Raw genomic sequence first — 22,563 nt, 5'->3', positions numbered from 1 at the left:
GCTGCTGCTGCTGCCGCCGCCGCCGCTCCTGCTGCTGCCGCCGCCACCCTCGGGCGCCCGGCTCGCCGCCGCTACCGAGCCCCCAGGTAGGTGCCAGTCGCGTCCCCACGCCCCACGTCCCTCTGGCCACCCGATCCCGCCCCGCGCGCCCAGCCGCCCCCTCCTCAAGCATCGTCCGAGGCGACTTGGGCAAACTCTGCGCGCCGCGCCCGGGGCCAAGTTGGCCAACTTCGGGGCCCGGGCAGTCGCGCAGGGGGCGCACCCCTGGTGCCTTGGGATGCAGGGAGCCTCAGAGCGCTCGCCGCTCCCGGGATGCAGAGTGTGGTGCTGGGGGGACGGGAAAACCCCGCAGCGGAGAGCGCAGAACCAGCACCAGCGGGTCCGGGGGAGCCAGGGCGAGGCGGCGCCCGGGGACGCTCGGGAGGAGCCGGTGTGGAGCGCGCCGCCTGCGGGCCCTGAGCATTGCTTGGGGTGCCCCGGAGGGGTTCCCCGGAGATCGGTGGTACCCTGCTCCGCCCCTCCTGGGGCTTAGGCTCTTGGGGAGAGCGGGCTGGCAATGGGCTGACCGGGAGCTGGACCGAGGACAGGCCGCCTGTGCGAGGGCTAGCCGAGTCTTGGTTGCTCCGGAGGCCAACGGTGAGGACACTTGGGCAGCGGGGACCGCTGAAGGATCGAGGTGCATGAGCTGGGGATCAACGTGGAATGATTCCTGAGGAGCCCCATGTCCTGCCAAGGACGGTATAATTAAAGAGCGAGGGCACTCTGTTGGGGTCGACCTTTAGGGTAACTGCGAGGTACCCGTGGAGCCTCAACTGGGAATCCGACTGGGGCAGCTCTTTAACTGGCATGGTCCTCTAAGGGTGACGACCCGCAGGCGATGTGGTTCCGGAGTGGTGGTCCTGTCAACGCCCCTTCCTGGAGGTTTCCTGGTGGAATGTCCCTTCTTTGCAATTGAGGCAAGGGCTGGGGCGCCGGTCTCCGCGGCCAGGCTCTGAGGCTCCGAGGGTTTACCCCTAGTCTAACGCCCCTTTCCGTTGCAGGCGGGCCCCCAGGGCACGGAGCCGAGCGCATCCTGGCGGTGCCGTTGCGCACTGACGCCCAGGGCCGCTTGGTGTCCCACGTGGTGTCTTCGGAGACGGCTGGGGCGGGGGTACGAGCCCGCAGAGCCGCCCCGGTCCAAACCTCAGACTTGCCCGGAGGCGACGTGCAGGACCCTGGAGGCCGCCTCTTCTACAACCTCACGGTCTTCGGCCGAGACCTGCACCTGCGTCTGCGGCCCAACGCTCGCCTCGTGGCTCCGGGGGCCACCGTGGAGTGGCAGGGTGAGACGGGTGACACCCGGGTGGAGCCTTTGCTTGGGACCTGTCTCTACGTTGGAGACGTGGCCGGCTTAGCCAAAGCCTCCTCAGTGGCGCTCAGTAACTGTGATGGGCTGGTGAGTACTCTCCACTAGTGCTCCCTTCTGTTCTGTTCTTTGCCTGGGCTCTGGAAATCCATTACTAGAAAGTCCCCTGAGAGGGCGACATAGCACGAGCTGAGGACCATCTTCTCCTCCCCAGTGCTTAGAAAGACAGGCGCTTTGCTGCAGGGGTTGGCGGGAAGGGAAGATATTTTGATTGGTCAGAGGGGGCGGTTTATATGAACCCAACCTCCAACCCCAGTGCCAATCTGCACCTGTCTGCTTCTTGCATATAAGCATAAGTTGCCATGTGGCTCTGTGTGTGTTTGTGTGTGTGTGTGTGTGTGTGTGTGTGTGTGTTTTGGGATGTATGCATGCTTCTTTCTGGGTACCTGTGCACATACCCGTGTGAACATGTGAATGTGTGTTTTCACTCGAGCACAGAGGTATCTGTGGGCTTCACAAATGTGTGCCAGGGTGGCTTTTGAGCACGTGTGTTGCTAAGCTTGTGGTGGGCATGGGTGCTGGCAATTTCCTTGCTTCTGTGTATGCATATGACAGTCTGGGGGAGCAGGTGGTGATGCAGAAATGCCCAGTTATCCCTCTCTCCCTCTCTCCCTTGGCTGACCAGGCACCAGTAATTTTTATGCCATGGCTTCCTGTTGAAGTATTGTTGGCTATTTGAAGTCAGCTTTCTCCTGATTTGAGCCACGGGGACCATGTGGCAATGAAGGTCCTAGTGCCGTGGGCTGTTTGACTTTGGGGGGCAGCGCCTGATGGACAGATAATGGTCCCTTTTGGAGCTATCTGGGGCATCTAGTGTGACCAGAGCGCTGGGAAGCTCACCTGCCACTGGGTGTCCCCCAGGACCATGGTTGCCACACAGGGATTCTTGGAGGAAGCTTGGATCAATGCTCAGGGCAGAGACTGACATTGATGGTCCTGTCCTGCCTCCCAGGGGCCTGGCACAGCAGAACCTATGGCACTTTTCTGTTTCGGATTGAATGTACAGTGGTCAGGCTGGCTGTGCTGGCCAGACATCTGAAGCCGCCCACCATGGGTTCTGCTCTAATTGCTGTTCAGGGTACTCCAACTCTGGGCAAGTGGCCATGCTTCCAGCCCTGCCAGCCCTGAGCAATTCCCGTCCTCAGGGAGCCCAGGTTGGCCCTGCCATCTGCAGAGCCGGCAATTATACCCCAGCTCTACGAGCACTGGAGTTCTTTTTATGGACACACAGGAAACACCACTTGTTGCTTCAGAGAAGTCACTGCCTTTGGTCAGATTTACTTAGAGCCCGAGCACATCGCAAGTGACGCTTAACGTGTCCTTGGAGGGGCCAGGTTAATTTAGGGTAACTTTTTTCCTATTCTCTGTTGTCAGTCCCAGCCCTACAGGCAAATCACCTTTTCAGGATGCTAGTGAGTTTCCTAAGCGTGAAAGGAGACCATTGCTGGGGACTTGGGACAAGGTGGTGGGGTTGGCAGGGATCCCCTCTGTGCTAATTAATTCCCAACTAGAGCACTGGGCGGTGACGCTGTATCATTCATTCATCTCCCCAATTTGTTTGTTCAGAAAACACCTTTGACCCTGTTTATCCTTTTGGCCAGTCAGAGATAGGGTGTGTCCCATTCCTGTGTGGGCGAAAGGGCACTCGGGTGCTGTTTGATGGGGTCTCAGAGAGCTGGAGAAAGTGCAGCTTGGTAAGCAGGTGGAGAGACTTAATTTTGAGGGATCCGGGTGAACTGATCTGGGAAGGGCAAGCATGCTGAGATGTTACAGGAATGGGACATCTACCAGCAGAGGTCGTCGCTGAAGCCTGAGTGGCTTCCAGTGAGTCAATAACAATCTTGACATGGTGAGCCAGCATCGTTAGATATCCTTTTCTTTCTTCTCCTCTTTTTTGTCTTCTTTCCTTTCCCGTCCTCTTTATTCTCCTCTCTTTCCCCTTTTCTTCTTCTTCTTCTTCTTCTTCTTCTTCTTCTTCTTCTTCTTCTTCTTCTTCTTCTTCTTCTTCTTCTTCTTCTTCTTCTTCCTCCTCCTCCTCCTCCTCTTCCTCTTCCTCTTCATTCTTCTTCTTCTTCTTTTTGAGACAGGGTTTCTCTGTAGCTTTGGAGCCTGTCCTGGAACTAGCTCTTGTAGACCAGGCTGGCCTCGAACTCAGAGATCCACCTGCCTCTGCCTCTTGAGTGCTGGGATTAAAGGCGTGTGCCACCACCACCTGGCTCCCTTCTTTTCCTGTACATACCTATACTGGATTTTCTACCAAATAATTCCTTAACCCTTTAAGGTCCTCTGAGCTTCTATGATGGGCTCACTCACTAAGGACCTGGGCTTTCCTACCTAGTGTCTCTCGTTGTCACAGTGACTCTGGAGAGGAGACAGCCTGGTACCTGGCTTACATGTGACACACTGAGGCGTTAAGGGGTTGAGTAACTTGTTCTAGTCACACAGCCAGTGATGGTAAGGGTCTAGCCTAGGAACTGTCTGGCCTCTTTTGCCTCAGTGCTCCCAATTCTGAGGGTGGGGGCATGAAACTACTGAGATGTCATAAAAGGGACAAATTGTGCCCTGCCAAGCTTCAATGGGCTGTAAGGGGATATTTAATCCATCCGGCCTGCGCCCTTTTCCACGAGGCTCCATCACTCTTCCTCGATAGCTACCTAGATACGAAAAGCAGGTGAGTCAGGCTGAAGTCTTACTGAATCCAGATTCTACTTCAGCGCACCCAGGGTGGCTCCAAGGAGTCTCCATTTGTGGTAAACTCCCTGGCTCATGTTCGCTTTTGGACCATTTGAGAATCAGGAATCTAGAGTCCCATTTCTCCACGAATGCTCTGCCGGGCTGTGCCTTGAGTTGTTCTGAACAAGTGGAGTTTAGAGGACAAGTCATACCGGGAAACGTTGGAGATTCACCCTAGGGGAGAGAGGAGAGAAGAGACAGAGAAAGAATCTGCAAAGTTCTATAGTAAAAAAGTCACACCAGCTCTGTTTCATCCAACATGCTAGAAGATGCAGCCTGGAACCCCCTTTTTTTGGAGAATGCAATTGGTACCCATGCATGTGTGTGCAGAACTGTGGTGTAGACAGAAAGTGCTATTGACAGCAGGGCAAGTGGTCCTGTCGCTGCAGCCCTGAAATACATATTTGTGTATCTGCTTGCCTGTTGCTAAAGACGCATGGGCATGCTTTTCCGCTCAAGGGAGGAAGGCAGCAGTAACTGATGACTGTGGCCATTGCTCTCCTAATCGGGTTAGTACAGGGAACTCTAATTGAATCCACTGCATCTATTAGCCTCTTAGTTACAAGTGACAGAATTCAAGTCAGTTTAAACAGAAAGGGGAACTTATTAGCTCACATGGTGACAAATCTTTGGGCATAGCTCATTAGGACTTCTGCTCCCTTGTCCCTTTGCTTCCTGTGGGCTGGCTTTATTGTCAGTTGGAGTCCCCCTGTTGTGAATCAAGAGTCTCCACCAGCACTGGGCTATTTCCTTTTGTAGATGAACTCTGGCTAGTCTCAGGTAGGATGATCTCGATTGAGCTAGGATATGGGGCTTGCAGATTCCCATAGAACTGAGATCAAGCAGCACCGTTCCCTGAAGCCACTTGAGATTGTTCTGGCCAGAAATGAGGACCCTGGCCCAGCCAAGAGTCGGATTCTACTCGAGTTTGGTAAAGACGCAGATGTGTCCCGTGAAGGCTTGTGTGATGAGATGTGCCACACACTTGCCTGCAGATACACTGAGAGCCTCTTTGCTCATCACTGGCTAGAAGCAGCTCATCATTATTTGCTGGGGGTCGGGGGAGGGAGGTTGGTGGTGTAAAATGTTGCTTTTCACAGGGAATGAGGGGGAAACAAAACTCCTAGGGAATATATATCACATGGCTATGAGAGAATTTTCTAGTGTTTCTTGGATTACACAGCAGGCAATCTAATTCACACCAGTTTTACATACTCAGTAGAAAAAGAAGCCTGCAGATATGAAAATGTTGATGAACGGCGGCTTGCAATCCTACTATGTGCAAGGCTACCTGCAAAGCATCTGCTGTCACTGCATATGCAGTATGTCCCATTATCTCCTGTCTACAGATGAACAAACCAAGTCCCGAAGAGCAGATGGGGGGGGGGAAGAGGTGGAGAGGGAGAGAAAGAGAAGGGGGAGAGAGGGAGAGGGGGAAAGGGAGAGAGAGTGAGAGGGGAAGAGGGAGAGGGAGAGAGAGAGGAGGGAGAGGGAGAGAGAGGGAGAGAGGGGGGAGAAGGAGAGAGAGGGAGAGGGAGAGGGAGAGGGAGAGGGAGAGGGAGAGGGAGAGAGAGAGAGAGAGAGAGAGAGAGAGAGAGAGAGAGAGAGAGAGAGAGAGAGACACTCTGGTTGAGATCTTGGAAGCCAGTATCAAAACCTGTATCTGTCTGACTCCAGGTCACCCTTAACTCCATTTTATTTTTCTTTATGATTGAATGCTAACAAAATAATAATTAATCACAGCAATAACAGAACTGCATTTAAAAAACCATTTCTAATCTTTCCTATTTTATTTCTCTGAACCTCGAGTCAGCAGCATTGCCCATTGTCTATTTGAGAGGGCAGAGGGACGAGCTGACTGTCTGGGGGTCTGCTCTGAGCTGGAGCACCTCATGAGTGGGTGTCTTGACTCCTCACTCATAAGTGAGAATAGTGGGGTCTCTAGGAGGATAGAAATGGCTCTTCCTATACCTCTGTCCATTCAGGAAGCCCTGGGAAACTTCTGTAGCCTGATATAGGCACGACCATTGATAACATCCTGCTGGCTGGGCTAGGGGAAGGCTCTGACCTCCAGAGCCTTCTAGACTAGCCTGGCTTAGTTCTGGGCCTTGAGGAAGGAGGCATCCATCCTTTCCTAGGAGCTCACTGGGGCTTGTGACAGTAAGGAAGTCTCTGGTTTTTTTAGGGGGTGACCATCTTTTCTTGGGGTCTCCTGTTGGGCTACTATCCTGACCAGACCTTTGGGATTCCTAAAAGCCACAAAGAAAAGTGATGTTGCCCCAAGGACCAAGGTTACATGCTGGGCTCTGTCAACTCAAATGCTAGGGTGGGGGGACTTCTAACACTGTGAGCTGGGGTCAAGGACTGCTCCTCATGGGGGGAGGGGCTGTGCTCTTCCTTTCCACCCTGTCTTGGCACTGCCTAGACAGCAGTGAGCCCTTAACAGGGATCCAAAGAGGCACCCTGGTTTCTGGATACCTCAGATCACAGTAGAGGCTCCTGCGTGGCTCCTCCTGTGAGTGATCTACCTAACTAGATCCCCTAGGGTGACTTCTGCCTCTTCCCTAGCCTGTCACCTTGCCTAAGACTTATTGAGCTTACATGACAGAAACCAGCTTACACTGGCCAGAATGAGCAAGAGATAGTATGTGTCTAGTTACCTGAAGGCTCTGAGGAGTATTGGCTGGATCCAGGGCCTCGGGTTGTTCAGTCTCTCAACTCCTGAACTCTCAGTGTTTATTTTAGAAGGCTGCTCCCCTCTCACCATTCAGGAAGAATCCACCAGCAGCTCCAGGCTCATTTTTCCACCAACCACTGTGATGGGGACTGGTATGTGTCTCCTAAGATGAAAGTCTCTATAAGACCTAGGAGCTGTGCTGCCCATGAACGAAACTCTCCCTTCTCTTCTCCACACCTCCCACTGGGGCAGGAATCATAAGATTGCTCAAGACTTCCAAATCTCATCCCAGTCTGTTATGGCAGGCCCATGCTCCACAGCTGATGGCAAGCTGCCCTCCTTCCTCCAGCATCCCTTCCTCCACCCAGCTGCCAGAGCCGTGTTTACAAACCACACATCAAACTTTGCCATTCGTTTGCTTTGTGTTGCTCTCAAAACAAAGCAAAACAAAACAAAGCAGTCCTAACCCACTGGCCTGATGGTCAAGGCCCTGCCCTCCTAGACTTGGCCTGAGTGAATTCTGGCCACATCCGGCACTGTGTTGCCATCACTGGGTACTTAGGACCTTTGCACAGGCTGGACCCTCTCTGGGGCCATCCTCACCACCTCTTTATTTACTTGCTTTGCTCTGCAGGCTTTAACTGAATGGCCCTTTGTCCTGGGAGCTACCCTGGGCACATGTCATATTTGGCACTTCTTGGCCACTTGAAGTATGAGTGTTCCTGGCTGTGTCTACAGAGTTCAGTTCTAGACTGGGTGAGGTCAGCTGGGAGCTGGGAAGTGACATGTCCAGGAAGTGGGATCTGGAAGCCCCAGGCAGGGAAAGGCGTGACACTTTCCCCAGAGACCTTGAGCCCCCAATGTTCCCACTTTTGTGTGTTCACCCTTCAGGAGTCGAGCCTCTGAGCTTCTGGGAAGTATTTGCGTACGTGCGTAGTTTTGAATGGCTTTCTGGCCCTGCAAATCTGATTTCATACCTTCTGGTTTAAATCAAGTCAAACAAGGAAAAGAAGTACCTCCTAGGTAGCTATGGGGAAGGTACATGGGCTCAGGGAAGTACTCAGCTCTGCTGGCATCTCTCTGTTTGAGTTCTTTAAAGAGGGGCAAAGCGGGACCAGCGTGACTCTTCATGAAGGCCACTGAGGCCATTCACTGTGAGCCTGAGCCCAGGGGGACTGGTCCCTCAGGCCGTCCTAGCTCCTTGCTGGGCCCTGCCCACTACTCTTTGTTCAGGATTATTCCCGGTGCTGGTGGCTGAAGGCCTCTGCTGCCCATTCAGAAGGTACCTCCCGCCCACAGCCGTCCCCATGCCCCGTGTCCTCAGCCACTGGTGAGTGATGAGGAGTGGAAAAGGTTAGGTCCCACTCAGGTCTGCTGTGAGTGGCACAGATGACACAGCTGCCGGGGACTCATCTGTTTTGAGTCTTCCAGACATGCGAGGGCCTGGCCCAGCACTGAGGCTGATTCCGCTTCATAGTGGCCTGAACCGTGGCATAGAGTACCTCACTCTGGTCTCTGAGAACCGCAGGGATGAGTATATATGGGGTTCCTTCTGGAAACCTGGGTTTATGTGGGAGGACAGGCGCACCCTTCCTTCTCCTTAGCTTCTTCTGTGGCAGGGAAGCCCTGGAGGTCCCTGAGTATGCGGGTGTATATGCACCTTACCATAGAGACAGTGTGTATATGAGCCCTGGAGTACCTAGCCCTGGAGGCTATATGTGTCTATGTATATATGTATGTATGTATGTATGTATGTATGTATGAATGTATGTATGTATGTATACATGCCTTGCATGTAGGGGCATGCACACACAGATGTGTGCTTGTATGCAAGTCTTTGTGTGGATGTGTGTGTGTGTGTGTGTGCGCGCACACACACATGTGTGCATTCAAGTGTATGTACATATGGGTGCATGCGTGTGTATGCATGTGTGTGCTCTTAGCAGAGATTTCCTGCTGGAGTAGGTCCTCAGGTGGGGTGAAGGTACTGGGGAGAGGAAGCACCTTGCATTTCAGCGTTACCTTATACCAGCCCTCCTCCACTGGCAGATGCTGTGGAACAAGGAGGCCCAAGTAGGGACCTCTCACCCTGCTGCATATGTTTTATATTAAATGTCAGCTGTCCACTGATTCTGCCATGCTGCCATTAATATGGAGAAGTTATTACTGAGCCTGGAGCCGGCTCCTCGGGCTCATCCATGAATTTCAATTACATTGACTTCAGGGTGGGTGAGTGGGCTACACAGCTTTCACTTGCTGGCAAAGGAAACTCCAGCATCCAGGATCATGGGTACCGCACTGCCAAGAGTCCAGGCAGGTTCTGCCTGCTCTGATTCCCCCATCCTGGGCAGATTGCTAGCTAACCCGGAAGTATATGGGCTTAGTGTGTAGCTACAGGATCAGCCGTGCACAGTGAAACCGTGGAGGCTGGCAGAGGCTACCACACTGCGAAATTTAGCTGGTCACATTGCAACCCGGGACCCCAATACCCACCTCTCTGGGTGTTGGAAGGCGGATGCACTGCAGTCAAGCGGCCCTGGCTCAAGGTTCAGGGCTTGTGGTGCATTTCTCTGAGTCTCACTGTGTAGTGCTGTCAGGACTAGAACATGCCGTGTGTGTCAGGCAAGTCTCAACCCCACTGCGCCGCTCCCGCCTCTCGGGCCCTGGGATGACGCGAGTCCGCCACTACACCCAGCTGCAAAGCGGCACCTTAGTCATGTCCTACCCGTGAGTTCTCGCAGTTCCTAGTGATGCGGTTGGTGAATGGAGCAATTCTCCTGCCTGGAGCCTTTTGGCATGAGTCATGGTGAGCGAGTGTAGTCTGGCTGCACCCACTCGGATCATCTTCTCCCAGAGAAAGCACAGGTGGTGCTGTGACCATCGGAATTCTCCTTGCCGACGACGACGGGGATTCGGACTATGCTGACACTGCACCTTTTGGCGTGTATCCTGTTCGCCATCTCAGTGTGTGACTTTCTGAAGACATTGTGAGTGGCGCGAGGTGTCAGCACCGAAACGTGTTAACCCCACAGGTACCCAGACAAAGGGACGGTAATATCAAATCTAAGTTGGCCTGTGCTAAGCAGTGCTATCCTCTGCTGTGACCCACTGGTTTTGTGATGACTTTGGAGGTTGTACATGTGAAAAAAAAATGTGCCTTAAAAACGTGTCCTATGGTTCTACAAATGTGGTTTGGTTTTGGTGATGGCGAGGATGATGATGGGGATGGTAATGGTGACGACAGTGGTAATAATGGTGATGGTGATGATGGTGGGGATGATAGTGATGACGGTGGAGGTGAGATGGGGATGACAGTGATTGTGAAAATGGTGGTAGTGGTTGGGACGATGGTGATGGTGGTGATGGAGATACGGGGCTGAGGATGATGACAATAATGGCGGAAGCTACGGGGCTGACAGAGATGGAGCCTATGGAGCTGTTGGGGTTATGGGGTGATGATAACGGTGGTAACCATGGGGATGGGTCTGACAGTGATAATGATACTGGTGGTAGTGATAGGGATTATAATAGTGATGGGGACGGAGGTTGATGCGGGAGATGATAACGATGGTCGTGATGGGCATTATGGTGATGGAGAAGCAGTTAGTGATGCCAAAGCCCCGAGAATTGACACAAAGTTTTCGTACAGAGGACATGCAGGGCAGCAGCAGGGCCTAGACTGTTTCCACTAGAGGGGCCGTCTCTAAACAGCTCTATGAACAGGACTTTCAAGGATTCATCTTTGATCTTGAGTACTTGTGATTTGAAAGCAGATCATAGAGAGAATAGGTGTACTGATGTTCTATGCAAGTTGTTTGTTTAGGTCTTGGTAGTAGCCAGCATGACTGGCACAGAGCTTGTAGAGCAGAATAAAAGGAGCTGGGAATGCGTGGCATTTGTAGATAGTTGTGTACCGTTTGAGGGTAAGGATCTACTCCAAGAGTGGTATCATCAGGTGATTTTGTTGTGTGAATATCATATGCTAAGCCGGCTAAGACTCCACGAGGCTGTATAATCTATGGGACCACTGTTGTGCATGTGGTCTGTCATGGAATAAAACGGTATTGCATGGCATGTGACACATATTGTATGTGTATGTGCTGGTGTGTGTGCATGTGAAGGGCAGAGACTGGTGTCAGGTGTCTTCCTCAGTAGCTGTCCTTCTTAATTTTGGAGAAAGGGTCTCTCCCATAACCTGGAACTCGTCACTCCATGATGCAGCTGCACTGGTTGTCCAGAGAGCTCCTGGGATCTACTCGTTTCCTCTTTCCCAGTGCTGGGTTCACAGGTGTGTGCTACTTCACCTGGCTTTTCAAACATAGGTACTAGGGATCCAAACTTGGTCCTCCTGCTTGTGTGGCAAGCACGTTACCAATGGCATCATCTTCCCAGACTTTTTCTATATTGTTTTTAAAATACATTTTCACCACACATGCCAGTTGGTTATAAAGAAAACCTCCAGATAAGCAATATCACAGATGAAGTTCATTTTTTTTTTCTGGCCATCTGTTCTTGTAACAATACTAAGCAGTGTTCATTATTAGAGTTTCAAATATCTAAGGGTGTTATTGCTTGAATGCTGCACTGTCTGGTACAGTAACCATAGGCCACACGAGGTTTCTGAACATTTGAAATGTCATTGGTCTGCACTGAGAGGCATTCTTCATGTAAAATACAATACGGACTGGATTCCCAAGACTTAGCACTTCTTCTACCCCCACAAAAGGAAAATAGCTCACAGATTTTTACTGCGCGCGCGTGTGCGCTTGCGTGCGTGCGTGCGTGCGTGCGTGCGTGCGTGTGTGTGTGTGTGTGTGTGTGTGTGTGTGTGTGGGTGTTGAGAGTTGAATTCAGGGCTTTGTGTGTGCCAGGCAAATGCTCTACCATTGAGTGATAGTCCGTTCCTCATAGATAGACCTAGAGTATGGATTATCATTTCAGATAATAATCTTTGGTCATACTATATTAAACAAAATCTATTCTAGGAATTAATTTCATTTGTATATTTTCCTTTTCCCTTTTAAAATGTGGGGGCCTAGCAGAGGAAGCCCAGTCAGCAAAGTGCTTGCCATGATGAAGATCTGAGTTCAAAAGGCCAGGTAGAAAGCCAGGCTCAGAGAGACATGCTGTGCCCAGAGCCAGGAGGATCCTTGGGGCTTGCTGGATAGTCAGAATAACTAAATTAGTAAGCTCCAGGTTCATTGGGAGACACTGTTTCAAAAAATAGGGGTGAGTGGGTTTGTGGGAGGGAAGCTATTGAAGATGATGCTTGACACTGGCTTCTGGCCTCTACACGCATGTGCACTGGAGCGTGCGCAATGCCTACACACAGACACATGCACGCACACACACACACACGCACACACACATGCATGCACATAGCCATGAAGCCAATTGTTTGGCGCTGTTCAGGAACATGTGGTTGGGTTCTTCGTCTTGGCTGGTCACATCTGTTTATTCTTTCCAGTGAATTTTAGAATTGTTTTGTCAGGTTCAACAATCCCTTGTGAATTTGATTGACATTAAATTAAACTTAAAAACTAATTAAAGGAGGAATTGACATAATCCGTCATATTTGCTGGGAACACAGTGTGTCTTTCCTTCAGTTCATGGAATTCTGTCTCCATGTTGCTCAGTGAAGCATCATACATTTTTGCATATAGTTCATCCAATTTTTTTAAAGTCGGGGTTATTTCAAGGATTTTTGTTTTCTTTCCACCCTTGCGAATTGAATTTTTTCCCTTTGGTTGTTGCTTTTTATGTAATTATCTTTCATCAAGCGGCTTGGTGCATTAATTCTAACTGATCTCTGTGGATTCCCCCAGGTTTGTAGGTACACAGTTATGCTGCCAGGAAACAGTGATTTCAGAATCTCATTTCCAGTCTGCACCGTCTAGAAACTTCAGTGATGTTAAGCAGCGGCTTGGCGCACCCTCCTATGTGCCTATGATTGGGAACGCCCCTGGCGGTTCTCTGCTTAATGTAATGCTTGCTTGAGGATTAAGATGGATTTCATGTGAAGGCAATATCCTCTGAATTCCAGTTTCCTAGATCCCATTTTTATCAGTAAAGGAGCAGAAATTGAGATAAAATGTCTTAACACACTGTTCCCCAAGTGAGTGATGTTGCAGTTATGAGTTGGGGGTGGGCCGTCCCAGCCTGGGGGTTTCTGCCAGTTCACAGTTGTCTATCCTGCTGGCCCAGAATTCCAACCTGGCCTCCATTTACCAGTGGTCAAACCCACTCATAGGAAGCCTTTGTGGGAACTTGGGGTACTTTTCCAAGGCAGGCGAAGTATGCGTCTTCCAGCCTTGTGGCTTCTGATAGGATAGGAACATTGTCTTCTTGACTTGGCAGCTTCCTCCACGCCCAGTGGCATGTCTGTCCTCCTCTCTGGGGCAACCCCTCTCAGTCCTTCACACAGAAGCCTGCCCTAGTTCCAACCTGCTTCTAGGTAGCGTATATAAGCCTCTGCCCTCCCAGGCCACAGGTACCTTTCATCTCTCACAAGCTCCAGAACAGATTCTCCCCCCACACCCCCCTATAAAGACAATTCTCTGGTGTTGGAAATCTGTGGACAGTCCTGCAGAGAATAAAATCGTTTTCCCACTGTGGGGTCTGCCTGTCTGTTCCTGACTGGTATGGAATTCGGAGGTTTTGAACAATACCACATCCAGGCTGCACACTGAGGTTCTGGGATCTGTATTTGTCACAAGCCACATGTGGGAGGCTTATGGATACCCATGAGCCCAAGGGAAGGCAATGGGTTGGATGTCTGGAGGGAACCAGAGTGAGAACCTGGCTTTCATTTCTCCATTCTTGAGGCTTCCTGTCCTTAGTCTCAGGTGTTTGAATACTTGGTTCCCATTGGTGGTACTGTTTGGGCAGGTTTTGGAGGTGTGGCCTTGCTGGAGGAAGCACGTCATGGGAGGCAGGACTTGAGGTTCCAAAGCCTCTCACCATTCCCAGGGCACTCTCTGCTTTGTGTTTGTGGATCAAGATGTGAGCCCTCAGATTCCTGCCTCTGGCCACCGTACCTCACTTCACCAACTTGAACTCTAATCCCCTGGAACTGTGAGCCCCAGTAAACTCGTCTACAAGTTGTCTTGGTCATTGTGTGTGATCACAGCCACAGGAGAGTAAAGAACACACTGCCTCTTGTTCTCGAGGAGCAAAGCGGGAGAAGGCTAGCTGGCCTCATTGAGGATGTCAACAGGCACATCCCAGGTGTGGATTACCATTCAAGAAAATGACGGCCTAGAGAGGCACTGGGTGGGATCTCTCTGGAAAGTCTGAGCTCTGCCAAGGGAGGTATCGTCAATGACATGGCTGTCTCCAAGGTTGTGTTCAGCTGAGAGGGGCAAACAGGTAGGTGGGCAGCAGGTGGGGCAGTGACTGGGGTTTGGTTCTGGGCTAGTCATACCTGGGGCTCCTGGACGTCGCTGGTACTGAGTACCAACCCTACAGTGTGGTCCTCCCCTCTGCCTGCCAGGGCCAGCCCTAGGAGACTCCCCCCTTCTCTGCACTCAGGAGTGGGCACCTCCCTCTAGTCTGAACTTCACAGTTATGAGCAGACGTCTGGATCTCAAGGCAGCATGGATTTGTTCCGGGTTGTGCGTGTGAGAGAATGCTCGTGTATTTGTCCTTTATTCTGGTTCCTGACTCAGAATTCTGTAATTTCCGGAGTGATAAGGGACGATGGGAAATCTTTTATTATAATTACTCTAGACCTGGTCTTAGTGCCCCGGCTTTTCATAGGACAGCTTCTAAGAGTCTTGGATAAGGCTGTCCTTTGTTTGCGAATGAGATGTCTGGTTACAGACCCCTCACATAGCTTCAGAAGCGGGGGCTGGTTGTGACAGTGTCCAGGACAGGCGTGGGGGATTGTTGCCCTTAGCTCCTCTACACCGTACTATGAATCCCCTGTGGGCCTCGCCGAGCTTCTGGGCTGTGAACATGTTGGGGTGGTGGGGCAAGGATGGAAGCTTTTCCCCCTTTCCAACAACAACAGCCAGTTCTGTGACCCCACAGCCCCCACAAGCTTCCAAAGTCTGACTGGAGCCCCTTGAGTGGGTAAGCTCAGTCCTGACTGGAAGTTCACGACATCCAGAGGGTTGGCAGATCTGTGAGGAGAGGGAGACAACCATTGTGTGTCGGAAGTACTGTGAGCAAAAACAGATCTCGGAGGAGCCAGGGGTTGTGATAGAGGGACGGTGGTCCCAGGCCAGCCCCAGATGTGATAGAGGGACGGTGGTCGCAGGCTAGCCCCAGATGTGATAGAGGGTTGGTGGTCGCAGGCTAGCCCCAGAGGTAGCAGCACAAGCAATGAGATCTCCCTTCCCCTCCATCACTCCCCCTCTCTGTGGATATGAGGGGAGGGCAGCTGGGTAGTGCTGGGTCCTAGCTCTCCCTTTCTTCCTCCCTTCTTTGTCTCTCTTCCTGGTTCCCCTCTCCCCTTTCTTTTCTTTTTTCTTTTTTTTTTTCGGTTTTTCGAGACAGGGTTTCTCTGCAGCTTTTTTAGAGCCTGTCCTGGAACTAGCTCTTGTAGACCAGGCTGGCCTTGAACTCACAGAGATCCGTCTGCCTCTGCCTCCCGAGTGCTGGCCCTCTCCCCTTTCTTATACCTTCTGTTCTTCCTGCTCTCTCCCCCAACTAATTTCCCTTTCCTCCCTTCCCACCCCCATCCCTTCCTGCTTTCTCTTCCTCTTTTTCTGTCTTCCTTCCCCCACCCCTCCTTTCCTAGATTCATCAGGATTGGGGATGAGACACCCTTGGCAGCTGGGGGTCCTCCATCACAGGCCACTCACCCCTACTCCAGCCTGAACCTACACCTTCCCGTGTATACATTACCATATGGGAACCCCCACCTTCCTATTTTGGACCCCCAGTGCACATGGGTACTGCAAGAAGCCATCTCCATGTGCTGAGAGGAAGTCGGGTTGTGAAAAGAGGCGCGAGCCACAGAGTCACAGAGCCTGGGCTCCTTCTTCCACAGCTGGAACTTGAAGCACAACTTTGCACATCACCCCTGCCACCCACAGGAGCAGGGTTAACTGTTGTCTAGGTGCAGTGGCTGGCGTGTGCAACTTGACACAAACTCAGACATATCTGGGGAGAGGGAATCTTAGTGGAGAAAATGCTTCCATGAGATTTGCCTGTAGGCAAGTCAGTGGGGGCGTTTTCTTGATTGATGGTTGATCTAGGAAGGCCTGGCTCACTGGAGCAGTGCCCTCCCCAGGCAGGTGGTCCTAGGGTGAGTAAACTAGATGAGGAGCAAGCTAGTGAGCAGCCTTCCTCCTTGACTTCTCATTTTCCCTCAGATAGGCTGGTGTGGTTTGGGGGTGTCATCTTACCTCTGGGAGCTGGAGACAGCAGGCCCTCAGGACTAAAGCATTCATTTGGAAGAAACACCTGGCATCTCTCCTTCATCAAGGTCACCAGAGTTGTTGAGTTTTTTCTTTCTGAGAACTGTTTATGAGAGCCCCAGCTTATAGTAGTTCCAGGCGGCTTCTGGTTCTACTTGGGGGTTAGATTGGACCCTGATTTGTGGCCTCTGAGCACAGCCAAGGCTTGGCAGAGGTGGGCAGATCTTGCTCCTGAAAATACCCGGAGTTGGACTTTATCGATGGGCCCCTGGCCTCACAGCCTTCCTTTAGGTCTTTATCTGGGTTCCTGTGGACCTGCAGAGGTTGCTGGGGCTGGGCTAGCCTGGGACTGTTGGCTCTGGGTACAGCATTTGGCTGATAGTGTGGGCTAGGAAGGCCTTGTTTCTGATGATTCCGATGTTTCTGTGAGACCAGTGGAGGCTGTCTTGTGTCTTCCCTCTTCTGAAGCCGACGGACTTTCACTGGCTTGATTTGTGGATTGTATTTAAGGCATTTGTCCCTTGTAGCTGCTGTTGTGTGTGGCCAGTCCCTCTGGCTTTTCCTATCTATTTCCTCCATTGCCTTTGTGTGGGAGCTATCAGTCTTTCATAGATCTGTTCCCTCCATCGCCTCGGTATGACAGTGACCGGACTTCCGTTTATCCGTTCCCTCTGTTGTCTTGGTATGGCAGCGAGTGACTGCCTCTCACACACCTAGTCCAGGCTTGCTCCTCTATGTTACCCTTTTCTTTTTTTCTTTTAAAACATCTTATTTTTATTGTGTGTATGAGTCTCTGCATGAGTGCAGTGTCTGCAGAGGCCAAAGGAGGTAGAGCTCCCCTTATAGGCCATCATGAGCTACCCAACATGGGTCCTTAGCAAGAATAGTATATGCTCTTAACTTTGGAGCCGTCTCTCTAGAGTTCACCCCTTTCCTCTGATCCCTTTTCTTCCTGGAGACAGCTCACATAGCCCAGGCTGGCCTAGAACTCCCTATGTACCTGAAGATAACCTTGAACGCTTGGTCTTCCTGCCACCACCTTCCAAGAGCTGGGATTGTAGGCACTCACCACCATGCCTAAGCTTCCATTTAATATATTTAACTCCTTTGATTCAAATGAAGTGGGTTTCATGAACTGTATTTGGGTTGGCCTTCGGATGTTACTTACTTTTTTTTTTTTTCCTAATTTGCCAATTTTGTTATCTCGGCCCCACTCACTGACCAATGACTTGGGATGGCTACTTCACCACCCATGAGGTTTGAGGGGGCGACTGGCTTGTTCTGATCTCACTTTCCTTTCATACACTAGTTCTGGGCTTTTTAATCACCACTGTTTAGAGATGGGTTCAAACACCTGAAAGAACAAATGTCACCATGGGGCTGAAAAGTTGTTTTGGCTGTTTTTGCCTGGTCTCCAAATGGATTTTGAGGTCATTTTTCTCATGATCTTAAAAATAAACTGAGTAGACCTTGATTGGGGCACTAATGTACCGCGATGGCTGTATGAACATGCAACACACTATGGCTGTATGAGCATGCACCAGGGCCTCAGCAAACCTACTCAAACATGCTGGTGATGTCTTCATGATATTTAATTGTCTAGGGGAAAAAAGAACATTGAGTCAAATATCTGTCACTGCCTCCCAGAGGGTTTATGGGAAAGAGCTTTAGAATTTTATTGGCATTGAATAAGGATCTTTTCCATTGTGTTTTATAGCAGCTTGTTATAGATATTTAAGAACACTTTGAATTTATAATTCACATGTGACCCTTTGCTCTGAGCATATGGGACCTGCTTGTTCCAGATTAATGACACTCTCTACTTAGACATCTTCATTGCCAATGAGCAGAGCCCAAAATGTCTATTAGTACAGAGGATACGCGCCTGGTGGACCTGCCGCTAAACACTCCACAGGCACAGCTGAGGTGACAAACTCCAAGACCCCCATAATTGCTGTTCTTATGATGAGGCGCCCCCCAAAACCCACTTTGCTTTTCATCCTCTGTACCCAGTGACTTTTTTCTTCCCCTTGTCTTTCAGCCAAAGAGTCCTCTCTTATTATAAAGGCACAGACATGAAACAGAGAATCATAAACAGGGAAAAAAATCTCTTCAAAATAAATCCCTTCCTTGGCCGTTTCCCATGTTTGCATTCCAAGATCTTCCAGTGACTGCATGTGTTTTACTTCCGGGTATTTCAGGAACTTCTCCATGTTGTTTTCATTTGGGGGGTTACAGATTTTTTTTGAGGGGTTCTAAGTATGCAGTCATCTGCAAATCATAATATTTTGGTCTCTCCTTTTTCAGTATTTATTCATTTCATGTCTTATTACGCTGGAGCATAAAAGGAACTGGCTGTCATTTTGCATGAGAAGGTCAGCCATGGTCTTGGAGCACCCAGCTCAACATGTAAGGGAATTTCCGCCTGGGTCCCATTTCCTGTCCTGTGAATTCTGCTGCCCGTGGGCCTCAGTGGGCACATGCTTGCCCAGCATGGAGCACTTGTGCTCACTGAGCCACTGGGCTTAACTTTTCATCCATTCATCTGTTGTATCAAGAAGACCTACAGACACAGGACGTGCCTGCGCCGCTGGCAGTTTTGTGGGGGACACACAGCAGTGGCTAATCTGGCTTTTAGGTGAGGTGCCTCTGTTAACCCCATGTGGCAGAGGAAGAGTTCCCCGGGCATGCTGCCGTTGACAGACACTGTCCCGAGTTTCCTGTGGGAATCGGGTTTGGTGAGGCGTTCTTGGTAAAGACCTGATAAGCAGATGCAGGGGTGGGTCCTGAGAACTCGGGATGAATGTGGACCTAGGAGCCCTGATGGAGTCCCTGCCTTACTTCATACTGATAACGTAATTTCCTGAGCTCCCGAGTGTTCCTACCAGGCAGGGCAGAGCTTGTGAATTGGAACCCACGGGCTCTGTGCTGTGTTCACCCACCAGTGAGTTTTGTTCGGCCATCTCAGTCTTTGACACTTTGCTTGTGAAGTTCTAGATTTCTATTGTCTTGAGAATCTGGGAGATCTGCTAGGCTGGTGTTCCCGGAGCCAGAAGTGAGGAGAGACGGAGCCCTCCAGAAGGGCCCAGTGGCTCCTGGCACCGCAGTCTCCACTGCTCCTTATAATCATGCCACCCGCCTCTGCATTCATTCCCTGCCCAGTCCCTGGGTAAACCCCAGAGGTTTTTTCTCTTATACTGAGATAGGCACCATGGACCTTTTAGAGCTGTGGTTTCTCACTACCCCTCCCTCCTTCCTGCCCAAGATTTGAGTTTCTGGATTGTAAGCTCTGGTAAGCCTCGGTGCACTGATGTCAGCCTTGGGCCTGCTGCATTGCATATGCTTGATTCTGGCCCCTTCCCTTACTGGTGGAATGCCTATTTGTCATCTATGAAAGGTAAAAGTTGAGCACAAACCGCTGTGGTGGGTTATGATGAAAATTTGGTGAGGTAAGGCCCACAGCTAGCGCTCAGTAGCCAACAGCCTTTGTCACCGCAAGGTAACATTTTCCTCGCGGCCCTTGGCGAGGGAACAAAGTCTGAAACTGGCTGGAAGCGTACAGAATGCAGCAAGGATATTAATCACTTTGGAGGGCTTTAGGGGCGGGGCTTGGCTGAGTGTGGGCTGTGGAGGGGGGCGGGTGGAGGAGCGCCAGTCAGGAGAGGATGCTGTCCCTGCCCCAGACCATAATCGGCCCCGGGACTTATTGCCAGATGAGGCCATGACTCCTTTGAAATGGAATTCCTGGGTCAGAGTAAGGAGAACAGATGTTTACGGGAAGACGCCAAGGGCGGCTGACATCATCCAGGGCCCCCAGGACGCGGAAAGAGGCCGGGGTCCTCCATTCCTCCCTGCCAAGGAGCATACCCGGGGCAGACGCCAGGGCTGGGGGTGGACACGCACGCAGATGCAGGCCCCACGCGCCACCTCCCCACCTGAACACAATTAGTCAAGATGTGGAAACGATTTCCATCTTGGAAGGAGCAAAGAGGGACCGGCCGGCCAACAGACTCCTTGGTGTGGATTGGTCCTTTGCAGGATTGCAGGAGTGGCCTTTGTGGCTGGGGAGCTGTCTGGAGTCCGTGTCCGTCCTTTAATTTCTACTTTGGGGGTGAGTCGGAGGACGGCTTGCTTCCGTCCTTTCTATTCCATCTCCGCAGCTTGTCCCTCCCCGAAAGCTGTTCGCAGGCCCTGTGACAGCAAGTGACGGAAAACTTCGTGCTGATTGGCTCAGGCCAAAGGCCTGTATCACTCTTCCTTCCTCCTGCGTGGGCTGCTGGGCAGCTCACCAGTGTCACCCGGCACCAACCAGGCTGCCGGAACAGAGAGGCTTCCCGCCTTCTTCTTCTTCTTCTTCTTCTTCTTCTTCTTCTTCTTCTTCTTCTTCTTCTTCTTCTTCTTCTTCTTCTTCTTCTTCTTCTTCTTCTTCTTCTTCTTCTTCTTCTTCTTCTTCTTCTTCTTCTTCTTCTTCTTTGTTCTTCTTCAGGTTGCAGTTAGAGTCTAAGGCTGGTTCTCACTGGTTCAGTTTGGGTCTTGTGCAGGAGGTTTGAGCACATCAGTGTGGCTAAGGAAGGAAGCTGAGCTTTGATTGGTCAGGTAAGGTCACATGACTGCTCCAGGGCCCTTCTGGGAGCTGAGGCGGGAAGGCTCCTGGAACACTGAAGCGGCTGCTTGCGTGCATGCGTGCGTGCGTACGTACGTGTGTGTGTGTGTGTGTGTGTGTGTGTGTGTGTGTGTGTGTGTGTTTCTTTCCTCTTCCTCCCATTCTGGTTCACAGACAGAGAACACATAGTTGCTAGATGACTTCTACTTTAGTATTTACTGCCTGTCCGTTAATTCATTTTTATGTGTGTGCATGCATGTGGAGGTCATACAAGTGTCATTCTTCAAGCTCTGTCCACGTTTCTGGGGAGAGTGAGCAGAGTCTTTCTCTAGCCCAGAAGCTGGGAACATTTCCAGTGGACTGTGAGCCCTTAGGGCCCGTGATCTCTGCCTTCCTGATGCTGAAATTGCAGTGCACTCTAACGTGGCCCACCTGGGCTTTGGGGAATTGAACCCAGGGCCTCACACTTGCAAGGCCAGCGCTTTATCAATCGAGTCATCCTAGGCCCATGTCTCCTTGCAGCAGTGCATCAAGTGCACCAGGAAGTGGCTGGCCTAGATCATCTAGGTTTGTGGAAGTGAAGTCTGAAGGATCCCCCAAGGATACATTTCTCGCAATGTGTACTGTCTCTGAGCACACGTCAATGTCTTTTACGTCGTGCTGAGTGCAAACATAATTAGGTTGCATCACATCAGGTGGCCAGAGGCAGTGTTGCACAGCTGTGGTTGCGGCTGCACTGGGCACACGTGCTGCTGGCTGCTGGGGGCTGGCTGTTTCCAGACTCTTCTCCCAGTTTGGTTAGGAGGTTCCCAGGAAACTTCCCGAGGCAATAATAGAGTCTGGTCCTTCCAGACTCTGATGGGTGCTATGGCCGATGGGAGGACCCAGTGTTTGGGTGATGTGGTGATGATTGCTGACAGCTAGCCTTTCCTTCCCAGGTTCTTCCTTGGGGGGGATGGGGAGCCTGGGACCCCCTCCTCCACTCTCTTCTTGCCAGCCCATTTCCCTCCTCAGCTACTTAGGAGGGAAGGCAGCCAAAGGCCTGTTAGCAGTGGGGGGGGGGGGGCTGATGGATTTTAGTTAGACACAGACCCAACTCTGCCACTCCTGGCCTGTGCTTGCCTCTGGAGGGCACCAGGCTTCTGTCACTTCCTGAGCAGCCCCTGGCAGCCATGATGCTGGTGAGGCATCCCAACTTTGCAGAGGCAGGAGGTTTTGACCCTGGGGTGTGTTCAGCCCAGAAGTCGCAGGTCTCAGGTCCCAGTCTCTAGACCCCGTGTAGGCTTGGGACTCTGAGCATCTAGGCTAGGAGATTGCTTGCTGGACCCCTGCAGCGGCGTGGGGTCTCAGCTTTTGGATAAGATACCAGCTTCTCCTAGACCCCCGCCCCAGGAGTAATGGCCTCATTACCTATGAGTTCTCCTTTGCCATCCTTGAGCTCCTTCTTGCTTGGCCTGTCCTCCCCTGCCCCACAGCTGCCAAGGTCTTTGTCTGGTGCTCTCCCCTCCTGTCCTGCTTCTTGTATTTCAGAGGCAGCCAGAGGCTTCCCTGATGTCGTGGCTGGCGGTGGCCTTGCCTAGCAATTCTGGAATTGGCTTCCAGCCTCCTCACGTCTCCTGGGTGTCTTATGTGGCAATGCGGCTCTATTTCAGGGTCTGCGGGAGCACCCGGCATTGCCTCACGGTTTGCACTGAATGGAGGAGGTGGCTCACAGCCTACTTCATGGTCCTGGGTAGTAGAGGGAAAATTGGATCAGTACTGCTGTGTGACCTTGGGCAGA

At 51.4% G+C, this 22,563-nt stretch overlaps 1 protein-coding gene across 1 annotated transcript in view; it reads left to right on the top strand.

Moving 5' to 3' along the window:
- The first annotated feature begins 312 nt into the window (after nucleotides 1–312).
- The window catches only part of Adamts2 (ADAM metallopeptidase with thrombospondin type 1 motif 2), a 198,492-nt gene continuing 176,241 nt past the window's right edge, over nucleotides 313–22,563 (top strand). The window contains exons 1-2 of the mRNA XM_042054890.1: nucleotides 313–430; nucleotides 1,041–1,435. Of these exons, the coding sequence (XP_041910824.1) occupies nucleotides 313–430; nucleotides 1,041–1,435 (513 nt within the window). The remainder of the gene's footprint in view (nucleotides 431–1,040; nucleotides 1,436–22,563) is intronic.

Source organism: Arvicola amphibius, chromosome 4, assembly GCF_903992535.2.
Source record: "Arvicola amphibius chromosome 4, mArvAmp1.2, whole genome shotgun sequence".
Classification (NCBI taxonomy): Eukaryota; Metazoa; Chordata; class Mammalia; order Rodentia; family Cricetidae; genus Arvicola; species Arvicola amphibius.
The sequence above is the reverse complement of the archived record's forward strand: the minus strand, read 5'-3'. Positions and strand labels throughout refer to the sequence as shown.